We start from the raw sequence: 12,473 nt of genomic DNA, 5'->3' as shown, positions 1-12,473 counted from the left end.
GTGAACGCACCAGGCTGTCCAAGGCAAGAGCTGTTATGAAAGGGAAAAGGTCTCCTCTGGGTGGAGCGGTCAGGGAAGGCTTCGCGGAGATGGTACAAGCTGAAAGTGGGTCCTGAAGGAAAGCGAGCTGGTGACCGGAGGTGGAGAGAAGAGCAAACACCGCAGGCAGAGCTGCTGTAGGGGAGGCACAGAGTAGGAAATGAATGATAGAAGATTCGGGGCACACCCAGAGGTCCGGTTTAGCAGAAGCACATGACTGTGCAGAAGAGGGACGAGGCGGGGGGTGGGGGGGGGCCGGGTAGGGATGGCTGGAGAGGTAAGCAGTGGCGAGGGGGCCTTGAACTTTATGTAGCAGACAATGGGAAGTTACCAGAGGGTTTGGAACAAAGCAGTAGAAGGACTAAAGCTGTTATGGAGGAAGTTATTTATTTAGTCTGCAAATACGTATCGAGTACCTCCTACCCATGCTAGAGATAGAGCAATAAACAAGAACACGGAGGCCAACGGACGATAAAAATTCTCTAACATGGCAGATATGCTCAGTGTGTGTTATAAAGAAAAATAAACCAGGGTAAAAACTTACTGGAAGGGAATGAAGGGTTGGTGCCAAGATGGTATCTGAGTGACAACCTGAACAAAGCAAGGGGGTAAGCCATGCAGGTATTGGCACAGAGTGTTGTAGGGAGAGAAACAAGTGAGTGCAAAGGCCCTGAGGTTGAGGAATAGGAGGAGGCCCTTGTAGCGGGAGTGGAGAATGGTAGAGATGAGGTCAGAGACAGAGGGCAGGTGCCAGATCACTTAGGCCCTTGAAGGCCATGGTTATGATCCTGGGTTTTATTCTAAGAGAGATGAGAGCCCTTTGGGGGGCTTAAACCTGGTCTGACTTTAGTTCTAAAGGATCCCTCTGGCTGCCGTGTTGACAGAAAGCTGTGGGGGACACAGGGCTGGCCCAGGGAGAGCCGCCAGGAGGATGTTGGATAACCAGGTGAGAGGTGATGGTGGCTAGGGGGCTAGCTGTGGACGCGGTGAGAACTGGACACATCCTATTTATTTGGGAGTTTGAGCTGACAGAATTTGCAGCTGGCCTTGATTTAGAGAGAGAGAGAAACAAATCGAGGGTGACTACCAGGATTTTTGTCCAAGCAATTGAGCTTCCATTTACTGAGATGCGGAAACTGCTGGAAAAGCAGGCGTGGGGCAGAAGCCAAATTTCTGTTTTAGACACGATAATTTAGGATGCTTACGAGGCATCCGGATGGAGATACCCAATAGGCTGGGATTTATGAGTCTGGAGCTCAGAGGCTAGGGCGGGTCGGAGGTGTAAATTTGAAGATGGTATTTAAAGTTGTGGGGATGGACGAGATCTGTGGAGAAGGGAGAAGGTATTTAGAGAGAAGGGATCCGGAGGCTGAGCCCTGGAATGCTCCCGTGTTTAGTGATTGGAGAGACGAGGAGGAACCAGCAAACAGACTAAGAAAGAATTGGCCTCTGAGGCAAGGGAACCAAAAGAGAGTGATGTCCTGAGATCAAGGAGAACAGAAAAGTCAAGGAAGATAAGAGCTGAGCATTGACTTGAATTTTGGCAACAGGGACCTTGGCAGGAGCAGTTTCACTAGAATTATGGGGAAGAATGCCTGCTCGCCATGGGCTGGGAAGGGAGAGCAAAGAATGGAACAATTCCTTTGAGGTGTTTTGCTACAGAGAGAAATAGGAGTTAGAGAAAAATGTGGAGCCAAGGAGAGTTTCCTTGAAAATGGGAGAAGGGGCATCTGGGTGGCTCAGTCGGTTGGGCCTCTGACTCTTGATTTTGGCTCAGGTCACGATCTCATAGTTCATGGGGTTGAGCCCTGCACTGGGCGCTGCGCTGACGACCTGGAGCCTGGTTGGGATTCTCTCTCACCCTCTCTCTCTCTGCCTCTCTCCTGCTCTCTCTCAAAATAAATAAACTGGAAGAAAACAGAAAAAAAAACAAGAAAAATGGGAGCATATCCTCAGGCTTTGCAAATACCTGGTAGTAAGGAGGTAACTACCGGAGCAGAGTCTTTGAATAAATGAAAGGGCTTAAGACCCGGTGTCCCAGGGGAGAAGCTGGATTTCAGAAAGCTGTAGTTCGTCCATAGTAGAAAGAGGGTGTGCAAAGCAAACGGGCATAAAGCAATGAGAGTCAGGGCTCGGATGGCAGGAGAGGAACAGAAAAGCTCAGAGGCAGCAGGATTTGGTGAATGTGACCCTGTGGCCATGGGAAGGAAGGAACCCAAGGTGGCTCAGCACCTCCTGAAGAGAAGGACTTGGGGTGATGCACTCACCGTGATTCTGTTCTGATGCTGTGGGTTTGGATGCCGGGTACACAAGTGGAGATGGGTAGCAAGCCATTGGGAATGCAGGAGAGGAGCCGAGTGTCACTCTGCGTCTGGCACATGGTGGCAGCTCGATCAACATGGGCTGGTCCCAGATGCATGGAGCTGATGGTTCAAGCCTCGGGTGGGATGAGCCAGCTGCGAAGGAGTTGAGATCCTGCAGAATTGAAGCCAGCAAGGCCATAGGGTTTGTGACTGGAAGCCATCCATGAGCAGGGTGACAGATTGGCACACTGTGGGGCTGAAACCAGTTAAAAGGATGGAGCAGTGACCAGAAAGTGATAAGAAGAAAAAAAAACCCAAAAAACATCAAGCAGCTGTGAGCACAGGAAACAGTTTCTGCCAGGAGGTTAGGTGAGGTAGTTACTGGAAAGTGGATGTTGATTAATACAGGGAAAGGGAGACCATAGACGGAGCGAGCGCAGAGGAGAAATTCACAACATGTGAGAGAAGAGATTGTTGAGGAAGCGATTAGAGTTTCGGAGGCGACGGCAAAGGACACGAGTCAGAAGACTGGAAGAGGAAGAGTGTAAGCAGAGGTGGCAAGAATCACGAAGGGTGCGAGGGAGCAGGGGAATGGGGCGGAGGGAAGAGGGCGTTCATCCTGGGCAGTCACAGGCGTGTCCGAGGCAGCAGGCAGAATCCTCCGCTGGAAGTGAGGACAGGACGGCGGGTGTGAGTGCAGGAACTGACCCTTGAGGAATAGCCAATGTGATGAGTCCATCTGCAGGAAGAACGACGGGGTCTCGGGTGGGCCTAGTGAGCTCAGTTTCACCCTGGAGTAATGCTCGAGGAAAGGGACCGGACCCCTGATGTGGTCTTGAGGGCTGGCACATTGGGTAAGGCGTCTCAGCGCAAGCAAGGGCGCTGTAGAAATGGCAGGACAAACGTCCAGGCTGAGTGGGGAGGCAGATGGCTGAGGGTCACTGCAGGGTGAAAGAGGGGAGCAGGGGACAGGGAAGAGGAGATCCAGGAATCAGAGACAGAACTCAAAAGACGGCTTCCCTCTGGGCAGAGTGCCTGCGGAGGAGGATCCTAGGAGGATGTGGAGAACACTCGGCCCTCTGAGCCACCCTAACCGTGGCCATAGTGCGATTCTGCTCAGAGGTGGCTGGTTTGGCCATGGAGGTGCCCAGCTGGGGACTAGCCCCAAAGCCAGGAGCCTTACCCATGCGTAGGGCTTCTTAACTTTCCGCTGCCTGCTGATAAGCACTTTACGGTCTGCCAGCCCAGGGGTGAATCCTATGGAGAGGTGGGGGAGAGGGCTGGCACTAAAGACACCCGAGAGGGGGCGGGGAGTGGGGGAGCAGCTGAGGAAGAGTCTGGAGCCTGTGAGGAAGGAGCCCTCAGCCTGAGATTCCTTTAGGCTGAAGCCCTGGCAGGAACAGCACTTTCTGGGGACTTGGCTGCCTCGCTGTCTGGGGGAGGGCTTGGCCTGGGAATCCTGTTCACTCCTGCGTGCAGAAAGACAATGACAGAGCTCTACTCAGATCCTGAGGGGGTGGGGCAGACTAAGGGCTGGATAGGTCCTGGGCAAAATCAGTGTGTGTGTGTGTGTGTGTGTGCGCGCGTGTGTGTGTTTGTGTGTGCGCACATGAGTGTGCATGCATAGGTGGGTAGGTGGGTGTTGTAGATTTCCATCCATTTTGGGTTTCCACTGGGAAATAGCATCCCAAAGGCCTCATGGTTTGATTCTCACCAGCAAAATTAGAAGAGAGAACCCCAAACAGTCAAAATAAACAGCCTGAGATCTGTGTAGAGGAAGCCTGGATAAATCAAAACAGTTTCTTTGGTGGTGGAGGGCCCAGAGGGCATCGGTCATTATTTGATTTTTAGGAGCAGATGTACTAATAATGGTTCCCTGAAGTCATGTTAAGACTTCAAATTTGAATGTTGATTTACATTCTTGACCTACAAACCGGGGAGCAGACTAGGGCAACCCTGCCTGTTAGAACTTTCTGTAACGATAGAAATCTTCTTCTGTTCTGTCCAGTCCAGTAGCCACTAGCCATTCGTGTCTGTGCATCTAGTGGTCACTTGAAATGTGGCTAGTACAACCGAGGAGATGAATTTCTAATTTTATTTAATTTTCACTGTAATTCAGATAGCCACATGTGCTTAGTAGCTACCATGTTGGTGGTATGGGTCTAGAACACTGGTTCTCATCCTTGGCTGCGTATTAGAATCACGTGGGATGCAGTTTAAACCCCTGGAGCCAGGCCCATCCCCTAGAAGCAGACTTAATTGGCCTGGGGGGGGAACCCAGCAAAGGAATATATTAAGTTCTCCAGCTTATTCTGATGTGCAGCCAGGATTGAGAACCAGTGGTCCAAGGAAAAGCTGCCCAAGAGAATGTTGCTTGGTGGGGAAACCAGTATACTGGGAACCAGTCCACCCACAAATAATTGCAAGATGAAACAAGGACTTCCCCTGTCCCACAACTGCGGGACAAAGGTTTCTCCTGAAAGGTGGCCTAAGAGAGAAGTTTAGGGTAAACAGGAGAAAATGCGGCTCTCACACATGCAACTCCGGGCCCCTGTGATGGAGGCCTCGGCCCCGCTCCCAGGTCCGGGGCAGAGAAGCAGCTGCGGTGGGGGTCTCAGACTCCCCCAGAGGGCCTTAGCCCCTGGAGGATGGGACTTCCATAAGGGCCTCAGTGGCACAAGGGAGCCTTGCTGGACCCGGGGAGAAAGAGGGGTGTGAGCCCCCCCAGAGTGATGAGCTGGTGTTCCCAGTGTGTCCCCGCAGGGATGGCCCCAGTATCATGTGACCCAGACACACAGGAAGCACCTGAGCCCCCTGTCAGCTGTAGGCACATCCTGGAGATGGGAAGGGACCTGTCCGTGTCTGGTCTTCCCTCCTCTTCTTGCTCCCTTGTCCCCAGCCTGTTGCCTCACTGTTCCCACAGCTTCATCCTCACACCCGCCCACCCCCACCCCTGATTGGCAGCCACTCGGGGTCTTCAGCCCCCGCCGCTCTGTCTTTTCTCTCTTTAACTCTTCTGTGTGTCCTTTCTGACAACCTCTCCTCACCTCCCCCCCCCTTCCCACCGTGTCCCTCCTCCTCTCTCTCTCCTCCCCTTCCCCTCCCCCGGTCTCTTCTCTCCACAGACTTTCCTGGCCTCCAGCGGGGGACTGTATTGCCTGGGTGGAGGCTGCGGGAACGTTGTAATTCCAGGCTGCATGAGCCTGCCCTGCACGCCCGCCGGCTCTCTGCCCTGCAGCTTGCATGCTCGGGCCTGGCCGTGGATTGCATGGGGTGGATCCAGCACTGAGGGCTTCCTTCCCTAGAGCAGGGCGCCCTGGAGGGATCGGGTTGGGGGCGGGGGGGGGGGGGGGGGGAGCGGGGGCTCTGCGGTAGACCGTGCATGGATGTAGTGGCTTTCTCGGAGCCCCGGGAAACGGGGCGAAGGGTCTCTCTGGCTCCTTCTGTCCAGATGGGAACATCCCGAGAGGACTGTGACTGCTAGCTGGCACAGGACCTTAGTGACCGTTCGCTGGCACGAGGTCTCTGGGGACACAGGAAGCCTGGCAGGGCTCTCCCCTTCCAGAGTTATCCGGGTGTCTAAGGCTAGGCTTGCCTGGCTTAGGACAGCCATGTGCTGAGTGGGGTGGCGATGTTGATTGATGGTGACAGAGCAGCCAAGCTTTAGGGAAACTGCGCTGAAAGGGTCCTCTGCTCCGTGGCAGCTTGAGGAGAAGGTGAGATAAGGCAGGAGGCCCCCGGAGGACAGGCCCGGCCACAGCCTCACCTCCCTGTTGCCCTCTCCCGAGAAGGGGCTTATGCTTGGCCCACTCCCTCCTCTCGGCTAAACAAGCCCAAAGCCTTAAGGCTACGGGTGGTCCAGCGGCAGTTCACAGCAGGGGCCGTGAGGTGGGGGTGGAGCTGCCCCCCCAATCCATGGAAGCCTCCCCGGCACACACACGTTGCCCCTCCCTCCCCCGCCTGCCCCTTACTACCCCTGTGAGGTGCCACCTCCAGACTGACCTCTGGGGCTGCCGGCCCGCAGGACCCAGACGAGAGCGCCCGGATCTCCAGCGCCTTCTTTCGCCTGTTCCGGGTCATGAGGCTGATCAAGCTGCTGAGCCGGGCAGAGGGAGTGCGCACTCTGCTGTGGACGTTCATCAAGTCCTTCCAGGTGCGTGTGCCCAGCCTACCTGGCCAGGGTCCGAGCCAGGTCTGCGTGGGGGCCGTGGTCACTGCACGTACCTGGAGAGGCTGCGAGGGACATCCGTCCAGCCCCGGGGGAGAGCCCTGGGGCGACCACAGGGTCCGCAGTGAGCTCGGGGAGGGTAGGGCGTGGAGCCCTGTGCACTGACCCTCCCTCCTCACCCCCAGGCCCTGCCATACGTGGCCCTGCTCATCGTCATGCTCTTCTTCATCTACGCCGTCATCGGCATGCAGGTGAGAGGCAGGTGGGCCCAGGCCAAAGGAGGGATCTTGGCCAAGTGGGAGGGGGCATCGATGGACCCCGGAGAGGCCTAATTAGTGTGGAGGTTGGACCCTCCGCCCTCCCTGCATCTTCCATCCTGGCCACCAGGGGCGTAGCTGTGAGTCTGAGAAAGGAGACTGCACCTTCTCCCCGATGCTGCAGTGCTGGTCAGGTGGGAGCAGTCCGGGAGGGGCCTGGGCATGCAGGTCAACAGCAGGGGCCAGGCTGTGTCTCTCCCAGGCCCTGATAGGCGCTTCAAGTGGTCCCAGTCTACCCTCCAGTGTCCCCTCTCCCCCACATTCCCTACACTGAGTCCCCAAGTTGGCTTGCTGTTGGAAAAACCAGTCCACTCTTGGGCTTTCCTTGGGCTTGATTGGACGAACTTCACCCAACCTTGAAAATAATCTAACTGATTTGGCCTCGGGTGTGCTGTGGCCTAAAATAAAGGGGATTTGCAGGAGGTAGGGGTGGAGGAGGGGAGTAGGTCAGGTGGGAGAGGACAGTGGGGCCTGCGCTGAGGGGAAACTGTGACCTAGGTCCCAAGGTTGGAGCCCTTTGTGATTTGCAGATGTTTGGTAAGATCGCCATGGTGGACGGGACCCAAATAAACCGGAACAACAACTTCCAGACCTTCCCACAAGCTGTGTTGCTGCTCTTCAGGTACCAGTCTCCTTCTGTCCCCACCTTGTCCCCACCCTCTGACCTTGGCCTTTGCTTTGCTCTACTCTACATTGCAGGCAGGGCCGGCTTCCTGACCCTGTGGCCTGAGCAGCCACACAACACAGTGCCCTCATTCAGAAGAGCTAAGGCTCAGGGTGCCTAGGTGGCTCAGTTGGTTAAGCTCCTGACTCTTGATTTCTGCTCAGGTCATGATCTCAGTTCAGGAGATCAAGCCCCGTGGGACTCTGTGCCGACAGCTTGGGATTCTCTCTGTGCCCCTCCCCTACTCGTGCTCGCTCTATCTCTCTCTCTCTCTCTCAAAATAAACTTTTTAAAAACTTTAAAAAAAAAAAGAAGAGCTAAGTCTCTCCTGTCCCTGTTTTGAAATGTTTGATCACTTTTAGAAGTTAGCTGCATTCACCATTATGCAACCAATGCCATTTTTAAAATCATTTTTTAACAAATGGCCCCACATCTTTGTTTTGCACTGGGCCCCAAAAATGACCTAGCTGGTCTAAGTGGAGTACGGTATATTCCCCTGATCTCATCCCACTGAAACAGGAGACAGAAGTCACATGTCCCTTCAAAAGAGCATGTCACCTTGGTCAGCACAGGGCTCTCCTGTGTGACCCCCCACCAGGGAGTTGAATCATGGATTGATTTTGCCCCTTTTCTTTAGTTCAGCTCCTACCTATAGTGCTCCTTAAGGGATAGAGCAGTGGGGCCGCGGCACAGAGGGGAAACTGAGGCCTGCCTCACACTGAGCTACTTGGTGAACCCAGGGGTCTGAACTGCTTCCTTTGGGTTGGGGGAGCAACCCTAGTCTGCTTGTCTGTCCATACCCTGCTCCTGCCAGGCTGCTGGCCTCCTGAGGGGCTGCCCAAGAGTGGACATGCCTTCAGGGCGCCTGGGTAGGTTAAGCGTCCATCTTCGGCTCAGATCATGATCTCGTGGTTCGTGAGTTCGAGCCCCATGTCAGGCTGTGTGCTGACAGCTCAGAGCCCGGAGCCCTCTTCGGATTCTGTGTGTGTGTCTCTCTCTGCCCCTCCCCCACTCTTGCTCTCTCTCTCTCTCTCTCTCTCTCTCTCTCTCTCTCTCTCTCTCAAAAATAAACATTCAACAAATTAAAAAAAAAAAAAGAGTGAAAAGGCCAACAGAAGCCCTTCTCTTCCAGGTGTGCGACAGGTGAGGCGTGGCAGGAGATCCTCCTGGCCTGCAGCTACGGCAAGTTGTGTGACCCCGAATCGGATTATGCCCCGGGTGAGGAGTACACGTGTGGCACCAACTTCGCCTACTATTACTTCGTCAGCTTCTACATGCTCTGCGCCTTCCTGGTGAGATGGCGAGGAGGGTGATTTCACAAGGGAATCTGCCCCCCCCTTCCCCGTCAGCTTCTGTCTCTTGGGGATTGACCTCAGGGGCACAGGAGGCAGGAGGCTCTGGTTAGATTGTTCTGGTTCAGGCCATCCTGCAGGTGGCTTCGTTTTCTGAGGGGTTGCTAAAAGGTTTTTTGTTTTTGTTTTTGTTTTTTTTACCTTTTTGGTTACGAATGAATAATCAAAAGAATTTAGTGGGGCTCTGTCCTAAATAAATAGGGGCTCCCAGTAAAGCCATTTGCCCCTCCCTGTTCCTCCAAAGAGAAAGTTGCCCCACTGTGAGGAGGCTGGGGCTCTGGAAATAAGGTCCCAGAGGAGGTCCCGAATGGGTTAGAAACAGAGCACAGATTGTTCTAAGACACGAGGGCTGCTGTCTGTTCATGTGGAACGCAAAGAGCCAGCAGTATCCATGGGACTGTCGTCTCTTCACTCTATTTTCTTCCCTGTATTCGGTCAAAACAGTTGTGTGAGCATCTGTGTGCCCCTGGGCTCAGTGCAGAGGGTAGAAACAGATAAGACCCAGTCTGGCCCTGGAGGAGCTCATTGGGCACCTGGGGAATCCATGTGTGAGCAAGCCTTGCAGTTCAAAGGGACGCCCACTAGACACAGAAAAGGCAAGAGCAGTAATGACACATGGTCCAGTGAGGGCACAGAGGAGGGGGCTCGTCTCTCTGGGGCGGGGGCAAGAGGCTGAGATGGAGGAGCTTGAGCTGGGTTTTAAAGGATCGGCACCAAGAACCCGGGCAGAGGACACTGTCTATGGAGGAGCGCAGAGGTGTGACATAGGTCGCTAGTGTTTGGGACGTAGGTCATTCCGAAGGATTGCAGTGAGGGCCCAAGTAGGAAGGAGCTCCGGCCCCCTTACCCAGTGGACATCTCCCAGCCCCTCCCCATTGTCACCTGCTTTCCCGTGGTGGCAGCCCTTGGTTCTCCTCTTGCAGATCATCAACCTGTTTGTAGCTGTCATCATGGACAACTTTGACTACCTCACCCGGGACTGGTCCATCCTGGGCCCCCATCACCTGGATGAGTTCAAAGCCATTTGGGCAGAGTATGACCCGGAGGCTAAGTGAGTCCAGTCTGTAGATTCTGTGCAGACCCCTCCCTTCACTGTCCACCCCCCCGCCAATCCTAGCCCCTGTCCTCGTGTCCTATAGGGAATCACTCTCCAGTTTAATAAGAATGAATGGACTTCTTCTTCCTTCATTATCTGAGGTCCCAGATCAGAAAATTGGAGTTTCTTAGAGTTAGAAGGGATCCCACAGCCTCTCAGGACAGAAAACCCCTTGACTTTATTGGGAAATGGTCATTCAGCTTCTGTATGGATGCGTCTGAGAGCAGGGAACTCAGTACCTGAGCAGCTCTGGGCTCTGGCTAGCCAAAGTTTTAGTCCACTGACTAACAGCATCCTAGCTTGATTAAAATGCAAAGCCCCTGGGCGCCTGGGTGGCGCAGTCGGTTAAGCGGTTAAGCGTCCGACTTCAGCCAGGTCACGATCTCGCGGTCCGTGAGTTCGAGCCCCGCGTCGGGCTCTGGGCTGACGGCTCAGAGCCTGGAGCCTGCTTCCGATTCTGTGTCTCCCTCTCTCTCTGCCCCTCCCCCGTTCATGCTCTGTCTCTCTCTGTCCCAAAAATAAATAAACATTGAAAAAAAATTTTTTTAAATAAAAAAATAAAATGCAAAGCCCCGAGCCGTACCCTGGACTGACTGAATCAGAACCTGCATTGCTTATTAACCTGATCCTCAGGGCATTCATACCTATGTTAAATCTTGGGAAGCACTTCTGCTTTACATTCTTTCTTTAAAAAGTAATAAGCTCATATTTGATGAGTATTTCCCAAGTGTCATGCATTGTGCTAACCATTGCATACATGATCTCATTTAATCCTTACAACAACCTATGACACAGGTCTCTAGCTCTCTACCAGTCTTGTGGAAGTGAGCTTTCACCTCCAGTGATCCATACCCTCTACTTCTATTAATATAACCCAAGAGCCCCCCAGTCAGCTCAAACAGAACCCAAGGGAGGCTCTGCCGTGGGGAAAATGAGGTCCAGATTCTGGGTCTGGAGAGCCCACGTCTGAGGGAATTCTGGTCTCAAAAGGATGTCTGCCCAAAAAAAGAACAGCCCATTCCTGGTGGTGGGTAACAGTGAACCCAAACATTGTTTCTTCTTTAAAGCAGGAGCTCAGCTTCAACTTCCTAAACACACTCCGAAAACAGGAAACACTCCCCTGCCACCTGGCTCTCTTCCCCTTGGCCGTTCTCTGAGCAGGGAGGAGGTCCTGGGTGGAGACGCCTGGTGTACAAGTCTCTGTGTCCTCCTGCAGGGGCAGAATCAAACACCTGGATGTGGTGACCCTGCTGAGACGGATCCAACCCCCTCTGGGCTTTGGGAAGTTCTGCCCACACCGGGTAGCATGTAAGGTAACCAGCGCGACCAGGGAGGGGTGCCCCCTGGGAGAGGAAGAGGCTCCGGTACCAAGGGACAGGGAAGCTGATGAGGGCCTGATTGGATGAGTCGTTTTAGAGCAGTCATCTCCTGGGTCCCCAAGTCCCTTCCTGAGGACCTAAAGTGTCTCCCAACTCATCAGTGTCTCCCAACAGTCAACAGTGTCTCCCAGCTTATCTTTCCATCCCCTCGTGAAGGGCATCCCAAATCACCTGCACCCCCAGCCTTCATGTCCCATCCCCTCCCGGTCCACAGACCAGGCCAGAATGACCTGCCAAGCTTGGCCTGGTCCCAGCTCAGCAGCCAGCCACTGCCCCTCCCCTCACAGCGGCTGGTGGGCATGAACATGCCCTTGAACAGCGACGGCACGGTCACCTTCAACGCCACTCTCTTCGCCCTGGTCCGCACAGCACTCAAGATCAAGACGGAAGGTGAGAACTTTCTGGCATGCAGCCCCCTCCCTTCTCTCATAGGATGAGTTTTCTGGTACAGATTCTGCCAGATTCTCAGAGCTAAGGGTTGGAACCAAGAGCCATGAGGAAAAGCAGAAGGAGGACCCCAGTCTGTGCCTCTCAGGGCTTTGAGAGAGCTCAAAAAATCTCTGCAGGGGAAAGGTCACTAAGGATCTCTTCCCACACAGCTATGTCTGAATGGGGCCCCAAAAATGGCAGTGTTCGTGCAGAGGTGGGGGCTGCCTGTGGTGCGGTTCTGGGGGGAGCAGAGGGGCGCCTCAGTTAGCCCCGGGCTTGCAGCCCACACTCAGCTCCACAGCTGAGTGCCCTGCCGCCAGGAAGCAGACATCATGGGAGCAGGGAAAGGACTTAAGCTGGGGGCTCTTTTGTTCCTGAGCCCTCACTTAGCGCTCGGTTGTATCAGAGCTGTCCCCGAAGGCAATCAGGACCACTGCAGGGATCTGAGACCACCACAGGGAAGGTTTTCTTGGGAGGGCAAGGAGAAGAAGACCAAGAGTGAGAGAAACCACGTTAGGGCAACAGGAAGGTTGCCTGAGAATCCTTGGAATAGACCAGAGGGCCATGGGGATTTAAAGGCTTTTGAGGGGAAAGGGAGAAGACCAGGAGATGACAGACAGACTTCAAAGGGAGCCACTCTGAACACTGGAAGCCAAGGCTTGTGGGGTGTGGAAACATGACTCAAGGGTTGGGCTGCCCCAGGGGGATGGTGATGCCCTCCCCTTC

General features: G+C 54.2%; 1 protein-coding gene across 3 annotated transcripts in view; it reads left to right on the top strand.

Annotated features, from left to right (window-relative positions):
- Positions 1-12,473, top strand: part of CACNA1S (calcium voltage-gated channel subunit alpha1 S) — a 65,471-nt gene that overhangs the window by 46,568 nt on the left and 6,430 nt on the right. The window contains 8 exon segments of one of the 3 annotated variants that reach the window (NM_001038605.2): positions 5,468-5,524; positions 6,367-6,495; positions 6,696-6,761; positions 7,358-7,449; positions 8,624-8,783; positions 9,767-9,894; positions 11,156-11,252; positions 11,606-11,708. In NM_001038605.2, coding sequence (NP_001033694.1) covers positions 5,468-5,524; positions 6,367-6,495; positions 6,696-6,761; positions 7,358-7,449; positions 8,624-8,783; positions 9,767-9,894; positions 11,156-11,252; positions 11,606-11,708 — 832 coding nt within the window. 3 annotated transcript variants of the gene reach the window in all.

The sequence above is a fragment of the Felis catus genome, chromosome F1 (genome assembly GCF_018350175.1).
Source record: "Felis catus isolate Fca126 chromosome F1, F.catus_Fca126_mat1.0, whole genome shotgun sequence".
Classification (NCBI taxonomy): Eukaryota; Metazoa; Chordata; class Mammalia; order Carnivora; family Felidae; genus Felis; species Felis catus.
The sequence above is the reverse complement of the archived record's forward strand: the minus strand, read 5'-3'. Positions and strand labels throughout refer to the sequence as shown.